The 22,371-nt window shown below is 46.1% G+C and overlaps 1 protein-coding gene across 1 annotated transcript; it reads left to right on the top strand.

Moving 5' to 3' along the window:
- The first annotated feature begins 1,610 nt into the window (after positions 1-1,610).
- On the top strand, positions 1,611-21,985 carry LOC119390141 (uncharacterized). The gene is made up of 6 exons (XM_037657701.2): positions 1,611-1,867; positions 10,142-10,329; positions 11,070-11,257; positions 16,481-16,575; positions 19,084-19,207; positions 21,899-21,985. Exons 1-6 carry the CDS (start codon positions 1,722-1,724, stop codon positions 21,971-21,973), a joined length of 816 nt encoding a protein of 271 aa, XP_037513629.1. The 5' UTR covers positions 1,611-1,721; the 3' UTR covers positions 21,974-21,985.
- Positions 21,986-22,371: the final 386 nt, after the last annotated feature.

The raw sequence follows: 22,371 nt of genomic DNA, 5'->3' as shown, positions 1-22,371 counted from the left end.
CCGCTCCCAGAGGGCGACACCATCCCGCCGACCGGGAGAGTGGTATATATAAAAGGCGAATTTGTAAAGCCTCTAGAGTCTCTGACCGTGGCGCAGTGGATAGCGTGCCCGGCATCTGTTGTTGCGGACCGAGCGGTCGTGGGTTCGTTGACGGAACTTTTTTCTTTGCCATCTGATCGTGTAATTCTTTTGGACGTCATTTCCGTGACGGAAATACGTCACTGAAGTGTTGGTGGACCCCGGCATAAAACACTTTCGCGTTAAAAACTGGCGTGACACTGTGGTAACGCATATGCATGCCACGCAGACGGCCTAGGTTCGATTCTGCCGTGATTTCTGTTTGCATTTTTCGCGCACGGGCAACGCTGATTTTTCGCTCAACCAACGACGCCTCCACCAACGCCGGAATTTCTGCTAAACGAGCTCTTTAGCGACATCGCCTTAAGATAAGCAGACGGTAAATGCTCCCTTTGTTCGTACTCTTCGCTCTTCAATATGCGCAATCTCGTTATTCACTCCAAATATTGAGGCTTACCCACTTGCCCAACCGAAAGTACTCTCGCGGGCGACATTCCGTTGCAATAAATAAAAAGCTGCGCAGGCGGTGTATCTGTGTACATGAGATACTGCGCCAAGTGTTCTAGGAGAATTTAAAAACTGCGCTTTACAGATACTGAGTAAGCGTGGCTTCAATGCGCATAGGTCTCACACTTGTCTAAGGCAGAAAGGCAGAGCATGAAAATAAATCGAACTTGAAACTAAGAAGCGTATTTCGTTTATGTGTAATAACGTTTGTGATACAGATCTTTTTCCTACGCAGCATAAGCGAACGGACGCGGAATCGTGGGATTTTTTTTTTCTTTTCTTCAGGGGCGTTTTGCGAGCTCATTTAGCGCGATAGCTCTTCTACTCCGGGTACCAACCCAGAAAACACTTTTCTGCATGCCTTTGACCTTAAAGCTCCGCTAAGGTCAATTTCCTCCTCCTCGTCCTCGCACGTGCGTCGTCATAGCAATGGACATGCGCAGTGTCAGTTTGTTCTCCTCTCCCGCGCAGCCCTCGCCGTCGGCCGGCGTGAGCCGTCGGGCGGGCGCGCGCGCCTCCAGCCTTCAACTCCTGTCACGTGACTTCCGCACCGTCAATACGAAGGCAAATGTGGACAGCGTGCCGCTGCTTGCCGCGCGGTGGTGCCGACGTGCGGCACACCGTCGCTGCATGCTTTCTGTTCATATCGCTCGAGAAGCTTGGTGTAACCACATTCAACCACAGTGTTATTTCTCCTTGACTTCTTCAGTGGTGCGGAATGCTGCGCGCAGGTATACATTACAGTACGCTGCTTGTTTTTAGTGCGTCTCGGCGACTTACTACCTTAGGAGCCTTGTGAGACTAGCTATGATGCTTTAGCACAACAGAAATGTCCATTGCCAACACCTGAGAGACACCACACATACCCAGAAAGGAAAGGAGCCGGCGGTGACTCCTGAGAGCGTTTCGCGTAATCGATGCAGAAGCCAATGCTCCCTCCTAGCGATTAGATAGCGTGCTCGGCTCGAGCGACAGGGTACCGATAACATTGTATGAACGGCTGCGCTTTATCCAATCTCCGCGGCAAATTCGCTGCCGTGTGTCGAGTATTTGTCGTCGCTACACCCGTGCTAGACTCGGACGGCGAGTGAGTCAGGCCGAGGATATTTTGCCTCCCACCGCCGTTACAGAAAAAAATGACCGGACAGTCAGAAATGGCCCGGCCGAATGCGGCGGTGTTTCGAAGCGTTTTTCTTGCCTGTGTCGCTACTCTCATCGGCCTGGCGGCGGCCGACGGTCCTTGTGAAATAAGTGGTGGATATGACTACAAGAGGCTGTTTACGTGAGTACGCAAGCGCGAGTATACATTTCGTTCCTCGTGCAAGCTTGCAACTGAACGAGAAAGTCCGCGGAATGTTTTTCAAGCATACTGCAGCCATAGGAACGGCGCCAGGAAGGAAAAGAGGTTACGGGGGACAGCTGCCCCCCCCCCCTCCACCAAATTCCCCCCCCCCCCCCCCCCCCCCACAGTAATGAAATCCTGGCGCCGCCCCTCTGCAACCACAGTGCAACTGGCTGACTCGAATTTCTCATCCACCAATGTGTTGCACAGAGCTCCAAAGCAAATGCACAGGAATATATTTATCAGGGAGAAATCTTTTTAGTTGATGGGAAAAAAAACCCGGGACCGCACTTGTCGGCTGTAGGAAGCTGTCTCTGTGATCGCCGCCAAGTCCCAATGGATTACGGCCAACGGTCAGGGGTATGAATGAAGGCTGGGGCTAAAGCCTTCTCCGTAATTTTTGAAGGGCGCATGCACGTGAAAGTTATTTCTCGCTTTCTCTCTTCTGGGAAATCCTAGAGTTACTGTATATGCTACCTGTAGGTAGCAGAGTTGCGCATCTGTCTTCCAAACGCCGCTAGCAACCACGCATTGCGGCGAAGCTGCCGCTTGGGCCAATTCTTGTATTTCTTTACGCCACCGCTGCAACGAATTGGATTGACACCAGACATCGACAGTTCAGTTAATCATGGGCTTTCGACACGCCAAACATGTCGATCGGCGACACGGTAGGCACGTCGCCTGCAAAAACGGACAGTGGCTTCGGCGCATAGCGGTGGTCGCTTCCCAGACCTATGCGCAACTCTGCTACCTAAAGGTAGCATATACAGTAACTCTAGGAAATCCATGCCTATTTTTGCAGCCGCTTGCAGACTGGTGGATGAGACAACATTTTTCCCCCTTTCAGCGGACTCCCCCCCCATCTGATTTTCTGGAGAAAAGGCAGAATACATATTGCTTTAATTATAGCGTTTCCTTCAGGCCCGTAGCCAGGAATTTTTTTCGTGGGGGGGGGGGGGGGGGGGGGGGCACTTGCTGAAAACCTTGACTATTGAGAAAAACACCTATTTTTATTATTTATTTTTGGTAAAAACACGTACATTACCAAACATTTCGGGGGGCGGGGGCTAGGTCCCCCCTCCCTTGGCTACGGGCCTGGTTTCCTAGTGAAATCAGTTGCAGAGCTCCAACCGTTTTAGCTATACTGTGACAAATGAAAAAATTATGTAATCTGCTTATTTTTGATATTCACGATAACTTTAATTAGTTTTATCTGTACTGCCTTTAACAACGAATCTATTTCATAATTTATTTCAACTCATCTCCAACCTTGTGATGATTCAGGCGTCCTTATAGGGCTTTAGGTGCTATGCTTTACCTATTCAAATACGCAATAAGATTTCTAAGCACCTCGAAGACAAAGAAAAGAAACACTGTGCGCACATGTACAATCATGCGTATCCTTTCATTTCTAATGCGACATTTTATTGGAAAGGATCCATTTGAGTGAAGACGCAGGTCAACGGATCGAAGCTAGAGGCACTATTTTTCAAAAAGTCCATGCACTACAGTCATCACGCACATGCTGTTTGAGCAGCTCGCCAAAAGTTTTTCTAGACAATATGCAACCAGGTTTCTTAACAGATTGCTTTATAAATCTCATCTTCATCCGTCATTTCACCATGTAAACCACGGCCCAAGCCAATGGGACATTCTGTATATCGCGCCAGTGCCCAATTAAGCCACGACCAGTATGCTTCAGAACAAGGTAAAGCCGCTAGTTTCATACACCGCTACCTAACCGATGTGTAGATGCCCCGAACTTTATTACTCTCGAAGTCTGCGCTCTCGTTGATTCGTCGAGTGAACTATAGTACCAGCATTAATGAAAACATTGCGCGTGGATTTATCCGCCTTATGTCTGATAAAGGTTGCGCCTTAAGATTGATAAGAGTTGCGCAACGCACGCTTGACTCAATCAGTGAGTCACAAGGCTCAAACTTGGGCTAGTTGGTTGTTCTTCATGATTGAACGGCAGCGCACCCACGCACAGACAAAGATGAGAAGGACCACAAATATTGTGTATCTGTGGTCACTCTTCGTATGTGTGTGGATGCGCTGCCGTTCAATCAAGCAGTGAATCACCTTCTTTGCGAAGCAGGTTCGTGCCATCTCGCGCGTATAATGGTCCGGTAGGTCACGAGTTAGATAAGTTAGATTACATACGTATTTGCCGCGCAGGTATCAAACCTGTTTGTTTGATATGGTCGCAGAAAAGCGTGTTCGTCCCTGTGGAGAGAACCTATATCTCCAACAAAGGTGTCTAATAATCCCCCTCGAACATATGGAGGTCACATATAAAAGCTCTTGAGGGGGAGGGGGGGACATGGATGAATAGTAGTGGATGATGAGTACATAGTGTAGATACAGTATACGTCAACATGACGCATGTATATAGTCGCAGACAATGTGAGATGGTGCACTGAAAGTACCTTTTTAAAGGTCACTGCGGCTCAACGCGGTTGGAAAGCGCAAAGGTGTTCGCGACACTAAATCCTAAAACGCAAAGGTATCTCTGGCAATTTCATACGTCACAGTCATATCAGTAAATTACAAGTAATCGTTCAATAAACATGAATTCGGTGTTCCAGCTCGATATTGCCCACGATAGTACATCCATCTGGCCAGCTATAGTGATCCGCATAATGGCGAAGAGGGAATCAAATAAAATCAAGATGGACAATGAGAGTGTATACTAATGTCGGAGTAAAGTACCGTATACCTACTACTGCAAAGTCGCGGGATCGAATACCGACCGCGCTGGCCGCATTTCGATGGAGGCGAAATGCTAGAGGCCCGTGTGCTTAGATTTAGGTGCACGTTAAAAAACCACAGATGGTCGAAATTTCCGCAGCCATCCGCTACGGCGTCTCTCATAAACATATCGTGGTAGTAGGACGTAAAACCCTAACAATTATTATTATCTCCCACTAGACCAAACAAATATGATCCCGTGCGTAGGTGCAGACCCTGTAAAATTTTAGAGAGAGAGAGAGAGAGGTTTATTTACAGAAAGGCAGAGAGGTCGGCCTGAGCGATAGTATGCTCTAGCCTGCTACTCTACACCGGGGGTGGGGAAAGGGGAGAAAAAAGAATGATGGATGACGATGGTAAGTAAGGGAGGTGAGTATGTACAGTCCCGTCTAGGTGGTTTGTATATCTATATATATACACGCCCACATATACACATACGACATACTTATATTGAAGTTCAGAAGCAATCATCCTGAAAAGTACGAACGGTGGCTAATGGACAACGCAACTCAGAGTCAGATTCTGTATATATCTGTATGAAATGGGCCTAAGCGCTTGCGTTTAATGTCATGGTGGCGGTTACGTCTCATGGCAAACCAAGCGACGGCAAAATTTAGTTTCCGGTGCAGGCGACTGAAGCGCTGTAGTTGAGCAGAAGAGTCCTTGTGCTGTGGGCTAAAGCACGGTCAGAGATCGGCTTCCAGAGCACGATCCCTTGGTGACTCCCCGCTCAGGTGCAAGCATGTTCGTATAACCGCTGCAATTAAGAGGAGAGGCTCAGCTTACTTCAATAGTTGCTTTAAATGTTCGTTGTAGTTGAGGCGTCCTTTTATAGCGAAATGATCCTTTGTGGCTTATGGAATCTTCAACTTCGATTTTTTCTCGCTAGTGTATATAGCCCTTGTGTTGAAAATGGAAAAAGAACTGCGGTAATTTGCGTTTGAACGTTGAGTTTCCCACCCACCGTCTTCCGGGTAGCAACATGGCAAACTTCGTTTGATGCTGAAGAAGTGGAAGTTGTGGTGAGTAAAAGGGAAGAAAGAGTGTTGGAGCAATTAAGATGCGAGGAAGTGAACGTAAACCTGTATTGGAAGGACGGGGGATACACTACACTTTAATAATCTAACTTATCTACCCGGACCTCAGATAATGCAATTGCGCCAGCTTTTCTTTTTTATTTTCCCGCACGTCATCGCTGCACTGCAGCAGTTTATACTCGCGTGATTACGAGAAAAAGAGTACCTGAGCATATATGTACGAACAGAAACGTATACACGGCCAAGCTTCAACGCAGCGCATTGTCAACCTTTATGCTTCTCGGAATATTCGGAATTTCATTAGAAATTCTTCGTATCGAATAATGGATTTATAGAATACGCAGACGTATACGCCCCCGCTTTCACCTCGCCTTCAGCATTTGTGCTATTGTTCGCGAGTGCTCGCGCGTGCGCATGTCTAATAAAAACGGCTGACAGCACAAGTGGCATGCAGTTTCTTATTTTCTCTTCACAGGCCTTCCACGCTGGCTTTTCAGCGCTTAACCTCTCAAAGCGTAAAGATTCATGGCGGCTAAAACCCCAGAAGAGTAAATTAGTGATCTGTAGTTGGCGCGCCTTATTGTGCAAAGAAGAGCGCTAAAGCGGTATAAGGAAAGAAGCAGAGAACATGACCGTGAAAGCGTGTCATTCGCACTCATGCATTCTCCGTTTCCTTTCGTACCTCGATCCGCATTTTTTTTCGATGCCACGGCGCATGCGCCCTTCCCCTAGCGGAAACGTCGCGAAACTCTTCTTGATCTCGTAGGCTTTCATTCTGACGATACCGGTTGCCCCGGCCCCCACCAAACCCTACCAAAACGGCAGAAGGCAACGCAGGACAGTGAAAAAAGGCGGTTTAGCGCTTCTCTTTGCGCAACGTGTGTGTGTGTGTGTGTGTGTGTGTGTGTGTGTGTGTGTGTGTGTGTGTGTGTGTGTGTGTGTGTGTGTGTGTGTGTGTGTGTGTGTGTGTGTGTGTGTGTGTGTGTGTGTGTGTGTGTGTGTGTGTGTGTGTGTGTGTGTGTGTGTGTGTGTTGAAGCTGAAAAATTACCAGAATATTAATGCATTTTGTTGCAAACTTTGGGAGTGGTGTCATCTTCAAAATTAGTTCCGTGTTGACGTGGCTTTCGAAATCATTGGCCATCTGATCCATTATTTGCAATATGTACCGCAATTACAGCAAAAGTTTGTTAGCAATGTTTTGGGGAATAGGAGAGCATTAATTTCAATTTCTTATGCTAAAATTGTGCGTCCATAAGAGTAATCTAAATGAGGAAGCAGAATTTGTCTACATGTTCAAGTTTTAAGTGCGAAGTATTTGTTAGCGAACCAAAGGTACTTTGACCGTAACTGTATCTATCTAGCCACCTACGTCTTGGCGCTCTCATGGTCGTCTCCTTAACTTGGTATGTACCGAAATTGGCATAGGATGGACTTCAGTGTATGACGAACGCAATTCGCAGGTCATGACATCGCAGAAATGAAATGAAATTATATGAATAACGTGATTTGTTTGTCGCGTACGCCATGAAATCCTTTCCACCAGTCACGTGTGGCACATGCCGCGCCCGTGTTGTTCGGGTACGCGCGATAGGATGATTCACAGTCCGTATCAACCCATACTTTGGAAATCTTAACATAACAGCGTGAAGGAGCCTGTGTCGCAGAAAATGCGCTGTCGGCGTCGGCGGCGTTGTCGATGGGTGAAATATACCGGTAGAACCAAAGAATAAGAACAGCTGCTCGAGACAGAATCGAACCCAGGTCTCCTGCATGGGTTCGATTCTGCCATCGAGCAACGCCAGTGCTTCAAACTGCTTCTTAAAAAGACCCTGTACAAGCGTCATGCCAGGACAACGCCAACTGTGGTTGCAGTGTTTGCTGTCAACTTTTATATCAATGTAATAAACATTACATATACACACCTATGACTCCGCAAGCTATAGTCAAGCGTTGCGCGAATACGCCTACGACAGCAACTTCTGATATGCACATCATCGCACCATAACGTGCAATTCTTCGAGACGAACACGAGGTTTCTGTTCTAACATGAGTTTCTATGTTATATCAGACCATTCCTGAGTTATCCTTTACACGCTGTTGTATTGATCGAGCCTGGTGACCCCGCGATATGCACACATCTACTCGATTTACACAAAGACGTTGATACACCTCGTAACGTTTGACTCAAGGCAAAAAAAAAAAATCCGGCATAGGCGGCTACTCGCTGACTGCTTCGCATTAAATAAATTCCCGCTGTGCTTGGGATCTGCCGCCATTTGTTTTATTTATGTTAACGATAAAAAAGCATAATATTCGATCAATCATCTCTTTAACTTGCCCAGGAACAACTGTAAGGTCTCTGTGCTGGCGTACGCAAGAATATTACTAATAATGAACAATGTAATAAAGACAGCTCTACGGGATAATACGCAAAGGAAAAAAGAATAAAAATGTAAAAGAACTGACCAATTACACCACACGAGGAACACAAAAGGACAATGATAAAGAAAGGCCCATACAACAATGCGCACGAGGAGCTGAAAGACAAAGGAGAAGAGGATTGGTAGAATGTGCTACACTAAGCTCGGAGGAAAACAATGACTGATGTGGACTATGAAAAACATCGATATCGTGAAAAGAAGCATTACAAAGACTTTTGTATCATGTCAACGGTTGAGTGTTGGCATAGGTAGGCAAAGTACATGGAAAGGTCTCTGATTATCTTACATGGAGTTCGAAGATTGATACAACTGAGCAGTTCAGAGCAGGTTACGACACCGTGAACAAGTTTGAAAAAAAAGCATCAGATTCGCTCAATTTCGTCAGCAGTGAAGGGATGGCAGTGACACTGCCAGAGCAAGATCCAGTGTCATTTCTTGTGAAGCGATGATTATATATGCTTAGAAATGTTTTCTGGACCCGCTCAGTGGTGTTACTGATGAATTTAGAAACGTCATTCCAGACCACGGACCCATATTTTATCTTTGGGAAGGCATATCGCGGTGTACAATTTGCGGAAACGAATTGCAGAATTGAATTCTCTAGGTATTCTGCAAACAGAGCCGTGAGAACGAAGACTCCCCATAGCAACGCGCTCGGTGTGAGCGGAAAACTGTAAGGTGCCATAAGAGAACGCCGAGATAACTGGTCTCACCCATTTTAGACATGACCACACGCGAGAAGTTTTGCGAGTGAAGCTCATGACTTTGGTCCACGGTGCTTTGGTCTCAGCAGTATTCAGGGAGAGGTTATTGCTCTGATACCATTCAGAAAAAGAAAGCATATGATACTGCAGCATGAAATAATCGTTAAAAGATTGATTTTTCCTAAATATCTTGATGTCATTGGCATATACGAAAAAAAAATAATTGCAAATGGCGAAAGAAGCGTCGTTTATTAAAATTAAATAGAAAAGCGGGTCTTTGAGGGACCCACTTTGTCTTGTACAAAGAATATGGTTGACCACTTACAACACCCTAACATGATCTGTCAAAAGATAGCTACGCAAGAGATTCACAACTGAAGAGTCAGTATCAAACTGCGTTAGTTTAACCATAAGCAATGTGTCTGACTACGTCGTAAGCCCTGCCTAACTCACAGCAAATAATATCACCCTGCCCTCTCTGAAGTGCAAGCGTGGTGGAAGTCTGCGTCATGAAACTAGCAAGAATTGTGATAGTTGAGGACCAGTGAGAAATCTGTGTTGGTTCGGAATCAACGAGTCATTGTTGGTGATAGTCGGATACAACCGAGAGGCCCTGCCCAGACGACCGAAGCGCGGCAACCGATCGTCTCCGCGGCTAAAGAAATAGTCCCGCTGATGCACTCGGCAATGTTCTCCGAAAGCGGTGTCGCCGGCTGTCGGGCTCATGACGTCAGTGTGGCGTGCGCGCCCATTGGTGCACGCTTGTGTAAATCCTCGTTTGAGGAGGAAATGACGCGGACTGATAAAAGCTGTGTCCGACAATAGTTGATGTTCTTTAACGCGACATAGGCGATCTCGCATGTGGTCGTCGTGGCCGGGTATCGAAAATGCGTCATTGATCTTAGTAGTGCATCACCTTAGCCACTAAGTATACCTACCACGGCGGGAAGGTGGGGAATTCCAGGACATTGACCGCCGCAGACTTCAGCACGATTTGCTGAAGAGACACCGTACTGAACAACACACTGTGATTGTGCGCATTGATAATGTTTTTTGTGGGTTAGACGGACATTGCCACAGTCATGATGGCGTTGTGGTGCCTCCATAGACTTTTCACCTTTTACATTCTCGTTCATTCTTTTATGTCCCTTCTCAAGTACAGGACAGCCGCCTGGATATTTCTTTCTGGCACACCTCCCTGCATTTCGTGTTACTTTCTCCCTCTCTCTCACGCTGCCTTCCTTTCTGATTTCACGTGCCCCTTTTCCTTCCCCCAGGACATCGTGGCACGTGCAGATCCGAGGCAGCAGCTCCTGCGTCTCGTCGGGAGTCCCGAGCTGTTCATGGACCCTGAAATTCTGTGGCGAAGGGCAGGCAGCGCCGTGCGGCAAGGACAAAGCGTGCGAAATTCTTAATACCACATTCCTGAGGCCCATGGGCCAGTTCACGGCCCTGAAGGCAAACGGTGAGATTCAAAGTTCGGGACATCGTGGCTGCTAAGTGCATCATCTTGGACGTGATTTGATTCCCGTGCCACCTCCTCAACATACTCCCCACCCTTCTTGTTTGCGAATGGTGCACGGTGAGCGATTGCGTCCTGGCTTGCCGTATTATCGCATTCAGTGACGTCAGCGCGCTTCATGACCTTGAGCGCGCTGGATGGAACATGATCACTCTCTCCCCTTGTGATTCCTGTGCGCGAGTGTGGCTCACTGTGTAATATTAGCAGACTATGGAGCGCAGCGTCGGCACGTGGCGACACCCCGTGGCAAGAAGCGCACCTGATCCAAGCGCGCCGCTCTTAATTTATTTATGTTGGCTATTGGCCAATAGCGTGCTACCTGCTGTTCGACGTCAAATTGTAGGTGCCGGCAACTCCGAACAGAGTGAGCACAGGCCTCTGTGTGATAATAGGGCGCCTGAAAAATATCAACTTCGCGCTCCGCTTCTAAATTAACCTTTGCTGCGTACGACTGCGAAATGACTGAGGTGTTCATATCAGTGTCTGCTATCCGCAGGATGTGTTTTCTCACTAAGCCCAAGGGGTTGTTCATGACCCCTTTAACAAATACATGTTTAAGCGTAAGAAGAAACGTAAAACAAGCAGCGGACTTCTGCGGCCTCACAGAATCACAGCCTGGTTTTCAGAACTCAATTTTAATCTTGCATTATCTTATCGTGGATCTTATCTCCACCTCCCTCTAGGTCAGAACAGCTTCGTGGTGGAGTTTCAAGAGCCCGGGAACAACCAGCTAAAGTGCAACGAGCCGTCTAAGACACTCAAGACGAACGTGATATTCACCTGTGACCGCGAAAAGCACATTCCCATCGGACCTGGTTCCGTGGTCACGACGCTTCCATACGACAGCATCGACGACCGTGATCCGTGTGAGGTACTTCACAGGGGTATATAACTAACTCTTCGTGACCAGTTATTTTCTTCAAATTCTTGCGACGCTGGGCTGCGCCGGATACGGCCTTCAGTGCACTCAAGATGTGGCAGATTTAGCGACCTTCGTCACGTTATCTGCGGATGTAAATATTTGTAATAACGAAGGCATATAATGAACTGCCAAGAGTAGCAGTCCATGAGATCAATTCCATCACAAAATTTCACGAAATGGCAGAATTTAGCAGCTTCCAGAACAGCACTCCTGGTCGACCAGGATACCGTTTCCACGAGTCGCGGCTAGACAGTTGTGCTGTGACGTGTTCGCTAAGCGGAGGTGTTCAATAAGCACTACACGCCATCTTGGTGGGACGTATACGTTCGCGTGAAGAGCTGACGGCCTGACGCTATATAGATAACGACAATGGAGGCTTTGTGCAACCTTTCCTACGTTCACGAAGGGCCGTGTTCTGATGCAATCATATGCACTTTCGGAGATATCACTTCCAGTGCCCGCTGATTGGCTGGTTCAGGAAAGGCATGCGCGTAGTCATTGTACAAGCGAGATTCCACGTCAAGCAAAGAGAGACTGTCTCCGAAAGCGATCGTCTCCGATGCAGCATCAGTGCTGTATGGTCAGTTTCACTCGTTCAGTATTGGTGAAAAGAATGCAGAATCCAGATTGGTAAAGAAAGCATGTGGAACCACTAGAACCTTTACTTAGATTATCCATTTTTGTTTGCATCGTAAGGCGTTTAATGCCGCTGCTACCTAAAAACAAAGATCCAAGACTTTTTTTTTTTTTGTCAGAGATTGCTTTCCATTTCTAGTTGCAAGTGGAGAGTGTACTTGTGTTATGTAGAAAGAGTTTATAAAAGTGAACCAACGCATTTATCATTGAGCGGTTATCGGCACTCTGTCTTTACAAGAATGTAATTTTCTTGTACAAAAATAGCAAGCCCTTTATATCGCTAATTTGCAACCGTCTTGTATAATAAAGTATAACGCCTGATACATGGCTCCTAATCGCTTACAGTTAGCTGTGGGCGAAATGCCCATGTTACAACAGCGTATATCACGTTTAAATTTATGTGCTAAACGATTGTTAAATAAATAATAAAAATTACTGAAGGGGGTTCTTTCGTTGAATGAACCCATAGTAAAAATATTTCTACATAAATAATCCCGCAGTAGTAGTAGTAGTAGTAGTAGTAGTAGTAGTAGTAGTAGTAGTAGTAGTAGCAGCAGCAGCAGCAGCAGCAGCCGCGGCGGTATACAGCAGAAGGTGTTTAAACTTTTCTGGATATTTAACCTTTTCGGTACCACATTGCACTGTAAGTTAGCAGAACCTGCGTAAAATGTGCTGGTTATTTTAGTGATGCTTAGCATAGTAATCAAGTTATCATATGTGGCCTTTATAGATGCCTGAGCTTTGAATGCATTCATGTCTACGACGGCAACCTGCGCGAAAATTAAAGCGCATAGCTTTTTTTTAAGTTCCTTTGGTAATATTTGTTGTTTAACTGACCTGTGGCTGTTGCGCAACTTAGTGATGACAATGTACGCAAAAAACGCCAGGCCTGCGCTAAAACCGCAGCACAGTCACAGCGAAAGCTGGAAGAGTGGCGTTTCTAGAGCCCGTTAAGCTCTCTTGGGGCTACCATACAAGTACACTAGAAAGGTACCCACTACGCCATAAATCACAATTTTGGAAAGTTGGGAAGCACCTACTAAGCCATTATTCGTCATTCCGCGGAGAAGCGAGGCACCAGATACACGTCTGTAAGGCATTATGTGCACTTTGTTGACGCGACGACTGATGACGATGAAGAATTATGGCTCAGCCCTTTGTAATGGGTTGGAATCTTTATACGGGCCACCAGGTATGTACTTTGCATTGGGTGACGCCCGGTCGCTATTTCCCTCCCCCGTCATGCTGTATAACATACGTTGACGTGGAAGAGAAGGGGGGGGGGGGGGCGAAGAATTTTACTGAGACCCCGAGGAAATGGATCATGCGCTTATGGGCTTCCTTGGCAACTAATACAGGTGCACTTGCGAGGAACCCACTACGCTATAAATCAGTGTAATTTTACCAGTGTTGTAGGCGTTACTGAAAAAAAGTAACTAAATACGTTACTCGTTACACTATAGAAAAAGGAACGCGTTACCGCCCTACGTTACCTACAAAAAAATGTAACGCGTTACCGTTACCGAAAAAAAGTAACGGACGTTACCTCTGCCGTTACTCCGCAATCAAATTTTAATCGATGTGTCTTTGCTGCAGGAACCCACAATAACTGAAATTTATGTTTCACATAAAACTTCTAAACCAAACAACCAATATACCCAAAATGCTGATTTAACGAGTATTACTAGCACAAATCTACCAGACTTTAGCAATGGCCGGTATAGTGGCTTAAAGTTGCCATTAGAGTTACGTGTGATGGCTTCTGACTCTGACACATGGTGAAGCCATTTTTCTCAATGTGACATTATACAGAATATGATATTCAAACACCAACGCTATTCGCAAAGAAAGCATCAATGAAATCTCAAGAAATTTACGGTAATTCTGATGGTGTGCTTCTGCTAGCAAAATAGATGCGCTAATTTTGTGGTAGTAAAGCTATGCTTAAGTGGGCTAGTCACATAAAAAATATCTGTGCATAAACATTTTTTGTTCACTTTAACCTGTATAATTACCGCAAAAATTGCGAGCGTTTATGTGAGGGTGTTCAAGATCAGCCAATAACCAGAAGATCAGTTCAATAACCAGAAACTTCGCTGCAGTTGCAGATAGAAAAAACCAAATTTATTTTTAAAACAAAGTTGATAAGCCTTATCAACTTTGTAGCTACTATAAAATGTCGCATATTTAGACATTTTTCAAAAGCAGTTTCCTTAGCTCTACAAGTCTCAAACAGTGTTACTTTACTCTTTGTTGCGCATACATTTCACACACAAAATATCTTCTTTGTAACCATAATATTTGTGTTTTACAACGTCGTGAACTTTCGAGAACGACAGGTAATGAAATTGGTCCCTCCGGATTGAATATGTTTGACATTTTTTTCCCTCGTAAATTATGCAGTTATTAAGGAAATTAAGTTCCTTTTCGGGCTACCGGCATGGGACATGCCTACAATATAAAATATTCAATCAAATCTAAAATATCTATTTTCGGATCCATGTCGATCTGTCGTGGAATCACCCGTTTGCAATAATCACGATTAGTACACTAACTGCGGTAATGTCTGTCGTGTGGCTACCTGTAACCGTGGTTAGCCGCAACCGCAGTTAGCTTAACCGCGGTTAAGGCTGTTCGTGTGACAGCGGTATTAAGGTAGTGAGTAAAAAAAGTTTTTTTTTTTTTGCGTTACAAGAAAAAATTCTACGTTTCGCGTCCCGCTCGCATTCTTTTTCGGGGTTTTCTTCCAGCCGGGGGTCACGCCTATTCTCCACAATAAGGCAGACTCTCGATCGGCAGCGCACCTGTATATAGACCGGTTGACGTTACCGGCTGTCGCCTGGATGGGCCAGAATCCACAGAAAGCAGCTCAAGTCGACGACGCGGGAGTTGTCGAATTCGATGCGGTGGTCATTTACCATGCTATGCTCAGCGAGTGTACTCCTTTGTCACGCGGACTTGCGGGCATCGTTTTTATGTTGTCGCAGCCTCTCGGGAGAGTTTTTCGTTTCCCCCACGTAAAACATTTCACAATCAGCACGTGGTATGGAGTAAACCAGCCCTTGCGCTTTCTCTTCGGACGGCCAGTCTTTTGGGCACGAAAAGGCGCAGGTGCCAGCAATCCATCTGCTACATCCACTTCAACGAGAAGCATGTCCGTACAGTTTCTCATGGCGAATTATGCGGCTTTCAACCATCTTTGTGTGGCGATGGCCCAAACCTCCACACAAGGAGTCGGCGCGTCTTAAGAAATTGGTCCCCACAATTACCACACACACAAAAAAAGCGATTCCGCCTGCGCTTTCTTGGTGAATGCCTGGCAGGCCGACAGCAGTCCGACGCTGCGACAAAAGAATTTGTCGGGGCGAGCTCTGAGAAAACGGCACCCAGGATGAAAAAGTAACGAGTAACGTGACACCACACGTTACCGAAAAATGTTAACGTAAGTACGTTACCCGTTACAGTTTCTAAATTGTAACGAGTACGTTACTAAGTTACCAAAAAAAGTAACGCGTTACCGGTAACGCCGTTACTTGTAACGCGTTACCGACAACACTGAATTTTACTGAGACCCCGAGGAAGTGGATCATGCGCTTATGGGCTTCCTTGGCAACCAATACAAGTGCACATGCGAGGAACCCACTACGCTATATATCATTGTAATTTTGGAGAAGTAGGGCAGCAGGCACTGTGCTATTTTTCGTCATTCTACGGAGAGCGTTGGTACCTGCTATACGCATGTAAGGCATTCTGCGCACTTTGTTGATGCTGTGCCTGATGACGATGAAGAATTATGGCAGAGTCCTTTGTAATGGGTTGGAAGCATTCAACAACCTACTCGTTGCGCAATTCGCATTGTGTGACGCCTGGTTACAGAATTCGCGTTGTGCGACGCTTGGTGCTTATTTTACTCTTCTACCACGCTATATTGCATATGCTAATGTGGTTCCTTCCCGACATGAAGCCTGTATAGGACCTTTTTGCAAAGCAGTTTCAAGCACCGGCATGGCTCAGAGGTTAAATACTGGGCTCCCACGCAGAGGGCCCAGGTTCGAACCTCGTTCCATCCTGGAATTTTTTTCTTATTTAGTTTTTTTTTCTTATTTCGAGCGATACTGGTTACGGACACCGGCGGCGGCGGTGGCGGACAACTACGGCGCCAAAAACGGCCGGTGAAATGATCTCATAACAGCTTTCGCTGTAAAATATTCTTACTTAAGGTCTTGCAACACTATTCCAGCATGGTCAGAAAACGCTGCTGATCGGTAGTCGAGGCTCGTGAGAACACGTGAGCAAAACTTATAATGTAACACGCGGCCTGGAATACACAATTAATTCTCAAAGTTAGCTAAAAATTGCTCGCTCTTCTCTCGACAAGTGATGTCATAAACCCTTCCAATGTCCCTTTAGTGTCACGCTGAGACAGCGGCACACACTGAGACGTGGGAGGATTGTTGGGTGACGTTAAAATGATGCTTTGTTGCTTATTCTTCGTCTTATTATACTGGGCCTCACACCATTCGTGTTTTTATGCAGCGTAATGTGACCGTGAAGTATGACGGAGCATGCGGCAGCAGTGCGCCGGCAACATCATCGGGAGGACTCAGTACTGGATCCATACTACTCATATTGTGAGTCGTTGGTGAAATGGTCCCTGCGTTTTGGCTTTCTCTCCTCGCATTTTAGTACACGCACAAAACAAAACAAACCAAGTTGTCGAGGTGTATTCATAACCGTAACGTGTTTGGTAGCCGCCAACACAATGTGTCATCCACATTTCTAAGGGCATTACGTATGCTGCACAAACCATATAATATCAGTTATACTATACATGCTATGTGACTTCATCTTTTAGCTGCTACATAACTTCATAGTAAATGCTGAGAGTACCAACCACTGAACTGCAACTCTCAACCGAATAAGCTGTTTTGATCGCCAAACTCAGACCATTCTCAGTGATTGCAACATTCTTCGCGTTACGGTATATCGAGCAGATCTACAAAAAATCAGATCAAGCCCATCTACAGATGTGTTGTCTCTTTCTTATCTCACGTGTCCGTGCTTGCACGCCCATGCTCTTAGAAAAAGCCTGAGCACTCCACGTATTGTTAATTTCTTTTAAGTTTTCCAATGACGAAACGATTCAAAAAAAATATTTCTGTAATACCCCGTGGAAACGGCACCTGATTAACTTCCAGTGTGTTATCAAAATTTACCGTGGGGACTCGTTAGAGGCCCTTCAAGGGAGCCAAATAAATTGCACTTCTGGGACATCGAAGATGTCAATCTCGTCATGTTCGGAGACTTGGTCATAAAAGGCACAGCAACTAAATAGGAGTGGCAACAACACCAGTTGAAGCATGAGTTGAGGGATGTCAAAGGTGTTAAGATTAGCGGCGTCTGCCCCGGAAAATAATTAACGTCTTTGCTATGAAGGGTTACTTGGAGGATTACATTGAATTTTCGTAGCACCAGAGAATATACTAAGTGCGAGTGACAACTTGTATGCTCACAAACACGGTGTTCTTATTTACACAAATTCCTTGAAATTCGCAACGTCACGCTGACGTCAGAGCCACAGGCGTAGACTCACAGGCTATATGACGCCGCGTATCTGAGATCCTCCGCCTACAGAATAGCGGCGCCTCGCCCTTCACCTGTGAAATACACTCGTGCTAGCTGGTTTCCGCTCGAACCATAAGTACTTTTTCTCGGTTAGAATGCAAATACTACGCATATTAAGGTCTTAAGGGACACTAAAGTCAAACAACGAATCGGCTTAGATTGACCAGATTGATCAGATCATGTATAATGAGTACTCTGAGAACTCTAATGTCGTTAATTTCATCATTATATGTTTACCAATGTAGGAGAAAATCAAGGTCAATGTTTCATTTTCAAATTTCGCGCCGAATACTACTCACGTGAAGTCACGGATTTCAAAGTGTGTTTTCCGTATTTTGGCGACATTGGCTCAATGAAATTTCCTGAAACTTTGTATGTTAAGTCTATATGGCCCCCTCAGAGGGCAATGTGTACTTCATTTTTACCGATTAGGAACTACGTATGACCTAGTAGACGCCATCAAAATCTATGATGTCACGGCGTTTGGTGCGGCAATTTCAAGGTGGCGTCGCTACCCCCCCCCCCTTTTTTTCTTTTCGCGCGTTTTCTCGCTCACCAGGGACGTAGCCAAATTTTTTTTTTCGGAGGGGGGGGGGGGTGTTAACCGTATTTTATGCATGTTCGTTCGTGCGTTTGTATGTGTTCGTAATGTTACACATGTAAATTTGAAATATTTCGGGGGGGGGGGGGGTTAAGCTCCCCAACCCACCCCCTTTCCCCATCCCCTTGGCTACGCCAATTTCTCTTACAGAACATCTCGAAGCGGTAAGAGTGGTGTTTTCGGTATTGCGAAGTTGTAATTTACTAATGCACGAAAAAGAAAATTTTTCTCTTTAGTGTTCCTTTGAAGGTTCCTCGTTGCTACCTACAATATCATGTATGGCTGAGTAGCGATGTCATAATCCCCGACGAAATTTACCACGACATTCAAGTTTCCGACCTACAACAAGCGACACAATCGTGTTCCGGTATGGGAACGTCAGGTGGCGGTGGTGGAATCAAGTTTGTCTGGCAAATTTAATCTGTTTTGCTCCTCAGGGTGACTCCACTAGGGAGGTGACTTTCAACTATCCGAAACTCGCGAGAAGTACGTGACGTCACGAAAATCAGTAAGCGCTAATGGAAGAAGCACTTATGCAAATTCTCTGTGGTAGGAGCAGCGATGGCTGTGAGCGGAGCTTACATTTTCTTAGGTTGTAACCGCCTACAGATTCGGTTGACGCAAGACAGTACTAAACGAAGATATGCTACGATTACCCTGCGCCCTATATACGCCTACAGACCTATTCGCACGAGAGAGGAAACGCCGCCATGCTGGGCTGCGCGCGGGAGTACAAAGGCTGACGTCACAGCCTCGGCAGTGCATTTTGGTGGGGTGACGCCTATTTAGCGCAGCCCAGAGAGGATTATGGCGGCGCCCAGGGATCCGCGTGTGAAAAGGTCTATAGCGGACATAAGAATAGATATGGCGGCAGTGCGGAATTACTATAGTGTACCGATCGATTCCCTGCCAGGTTCTTCGTGGCCCTGCTGATCTACTTCGTGGGAGGCGTCTTGGTCAACCGCAACAACGGCGCTCAAGGTGTGGAGATGATACCGCACCTGCAGTTCTGGAAGGAGCTGCCTTCGCTCATAGTGGTTCGTATATGTCCCCAATACATTTTTCTCTGTGGATCAGTACAGGATGGCATGGAGTCGGTGGAGCTTGCGATGGGACTTTCACTTCGCAATCTTCGGAGATATCATCGGGTCGTTCGGGTGTCTGCGTTATCTGCGGGATATCCCCTCTATTTCTTTTTTTTTTCGCCCTACATGGCCGATACTGAAGGCAGTGCATGGAGAGGCAGTCTAACACCCTCTCAGTGTTCCAGCTAGCTGTCACGAGGGAAGGATAGTGGAAACTAGGCCGTGCTAGGCATTGCATAGTAATAATAATTCTTGAAGTTTGACGTCCCAAAACCACGATATGATTATGAGGGACGCCGTAGTGGAGGGCTCCGGAAATTTCGACCACCTGGGCTTTTTTGACCGCGGGCACCCAAATCTAAGTACACGGGCCTCTAGGATTTCGCCTCTATCGAAATGCGGCGGCCGCGGCTGGGATTCGATCCCGCAACCTTCGGGTCAGCAGTGGAGCGCCATAACCACTATATCACAGCGGCGGGTTGCCAGGCATTTCAGATACAAACTTTGACAAGAGCACGATCATTTCCTAATGAATACACCAATGGACTGGGCTGCATGAGTTTCGATCCCACCATCGGTCGCGCACCTTTATTATAGTATTACAGGCAGTCATAACCCACTTTGAAGCTATTTAACATAAAACTCGATATGTGTACGTTGGGAACATACGCGAGCGAGCCAGCGTGCACACGATGATGACTAGCTAGTTTGCGAGAACTATATATGCAAGGGAAGAAACTTGACAATTTTGATGGATGAGTGCAATAAAGGTCACGCGTGACGCACGCGCAGGCAGCTGTCGAGACGTCGCAATCATGACTAAGTCAGAAAGAAACCTTATTGAAGTGCGGAAAATAAGCTCTGGCCCAGTTTTTTTTAAATACATATAGGCATTGAAACAGTGCTGTTACAATTTCCGAAACTTGCCATGTTCCATCGCTGACTTATTTAGAGCACAATCTATACGCAGTCTCTAAAAAATACATAGATCCCGTAAAAAAATTAATATGTCACGGTCAGCTAGTGCATTCGTGATATTCCAAGTCGCCACACGTGCCAGTCTTTCGTTTTCAGATCGTTTATTTATGGCTTACCAAAGCACTTCTCACAATATTTAGAGTGATTCTTTTGTGTGTGTGCTGTAGAGCGGTAATTTACTAACACAGGTGAGCTTGTTTTTCTCAATCTGTCCATTTACCTATAGTCAGAGGTTGCGATATAGTCATGAGACAATTCGAGTAAATTTAGAGTGGTTGGAGGTGGCTGCTAATGATGAGATAAAAATGGGATTGCCACCGACATAAGCAAACATCCACAAGACGTACATGAAGATGTACGCAGAATGAGCTCTATATCATGCGGTAACGTATTGGCAGCCCACATACCATAGGGGATTATTTGTTGCCACTCATATTTAAAGGCGATTATCTTTACGATACCCGTCGTCCTCGTCGTCATTGTTATCAAGTCCGTCAACTAGAACGGCTGTAGACTGTAGTTCGATCAAAGAAGATGAGCGGTAAAGTATACTCTTCGCAAAGAAACAAAAATGGAATCCATGATACGCGCCCGTGTTTGTCGTGGGCAAAACAGAAAGAGGCGTGCGCAGCCGTAGGAGCGGGATGTGCACATCAGGCACACGTCCCTCCCACATCCCCACTCCCGAAATTCCTGTGTTCTACCTGGCATAAAAGAACGTGCGACAACACCAACATTGTCAAGTGCGCGACACTGAACACATAAACTGCTGTGTGTAAGCATGTGATCGAGACGAAATAAATGCACCGGAGCATTAAATAGTTTTTTTAAGTGTGTACGAATTAAGCCTACCGCATTTACTCGTATACCACCAGCACCAGTAAATGTTAGCTGCTGTTTGCTATAACGTTGGCTATCCACTCATACAACGAGAAATCAAAGCAATACACGTGTCGTGTATCACGAAATATATGCCCCATCCTAACCCCCTTAAAGCGGTGCTGAACCACCCCTCAGGCTTGGTGAGAAAACACATACTGCGGCAAACAGACACTGCTATGAACAGCTCAGCCAAGTGTTGCTGTATTGCGAACCAATGAGAGTTTAGAAACGGAACTCAAAGGCACCATTTTCTCAAGCGCGCTCTCTTTATACAGAGGACCGTCCTCACTCTCTTCGATGGGCGGGGCGCCGGCTGTTTGACGTCGAACAGCAGATAGCATGCTATTGGCCAATAGTCGGCATAGATAAAGAACGGTGTTTGGATCACATGCGCTTCTTGCCACGAGGTGCCGTCATGTGTCGGTGTAGCGCTCGATAGAATAGAGCCGCACTCGCACACACGAAAGATAGCGATCGCGTTTATCACGCGCGCTGACGTAACTTCTCTCCCCCGCTGCATCCCTCCCGGTGTAGCTTCCAGCGCGCTCGTCGGGTCGAGATAAAGCGCTTAAAACGTGTGACAAGTCCGCTCATTCTTGACGGATTTGAGAAATTATTGCGCCACTCGATCTTTGAGGCAATAAATTCCGATAGTGAGGTCATTCGATTATTCCTTGGAAAAGTGTTGCAGGGTCCCTTTAAGTGTTTGGCACACTACACTATATATAACTATATCCCTTTAGAAAATTCGCCGCAAACCTTTTTTCCTTCTTGTTAACGCAGGAGGGGTGCGTCTTCTTCGTCCAGCTGGTCACCTGTCAAACTGAACGCACGGCGAGGTCCTACGACAACATCTGAAGACGCGATCTCACCTTCCTGTCGCATCGTTGTTCTCGAAAGCGTCTGTCGATGTACTACTCCACATGACGTTCACAGTCTGAGTATACTGACGCTGCGTGGTTGGATTGCTCTCTTAGTGAAACGTTTTGTCGGGCGAGTTGGTTCATGAAGTTGAGAAGGGAAACCCGTAGCGCAAAAGGAACAAGGACGACACGAGAAGTGCCAGCCGTTGTGTTCTTTTATCGTTCTAGTTCCTTTTGCGCTACGGTTTTTTTTTTTTCCTTCTCAGGATTGCTCTCTGTTTAATATCCGGTAGAGCCGTTTGAAGATAACACACTGAAGGGAATTAGTCAACGTAATTTTGTCTAGCATTCACATCGGAAACGCAGTTATGCGTACGTGCTTACGCCATCTTG

Source organism: Rhipicephalus sanguineus, chromosome 4, assembly GCF_013339695.2.
Source record: "Rhipicephalus sanguineus isolate Rsan-2018 chromosome 4, BIME_Rsan_1.4, whole genome shotgun sequence".
Lineage (NCBI taxonomy): Eukaryota > Metazoa > Arthropoda > Arachnida > Ixodida > Ixodidae > Rhipicephalus > Rhipicephalus sanguineus.
The sequence above is the reverse complement of the archived record's forward strand: the minus strand, read 5'-3'. Positions and strand labels throughout refer to the sequence as shown.

Bases quoted from the DNA above. Each gene is read 5' to 3' on its own strand.
- LOC119390141 (XM_037657701.2), top strand. From the start codon at position 1,722: ATGACCGGACAGTCAGAAATGGCCCGGCCGAATGCGGCGGTGTTTCGA. The intron at 11,258-16,480 runs GTACTTCACAGG...GTTTTTATGCAG, and splicing joins ACGACCGTGATCCGTGTGAG to CGTAATGTGACCGTGAAGTA. The intron at 19,208-21,898 runs GTTCGTATATGT...TTGTTAACGCAG, and splicing joins AGCTGCCTTCGCTCATAGTG to GAGGGGTGCGTCTTCTTCGT.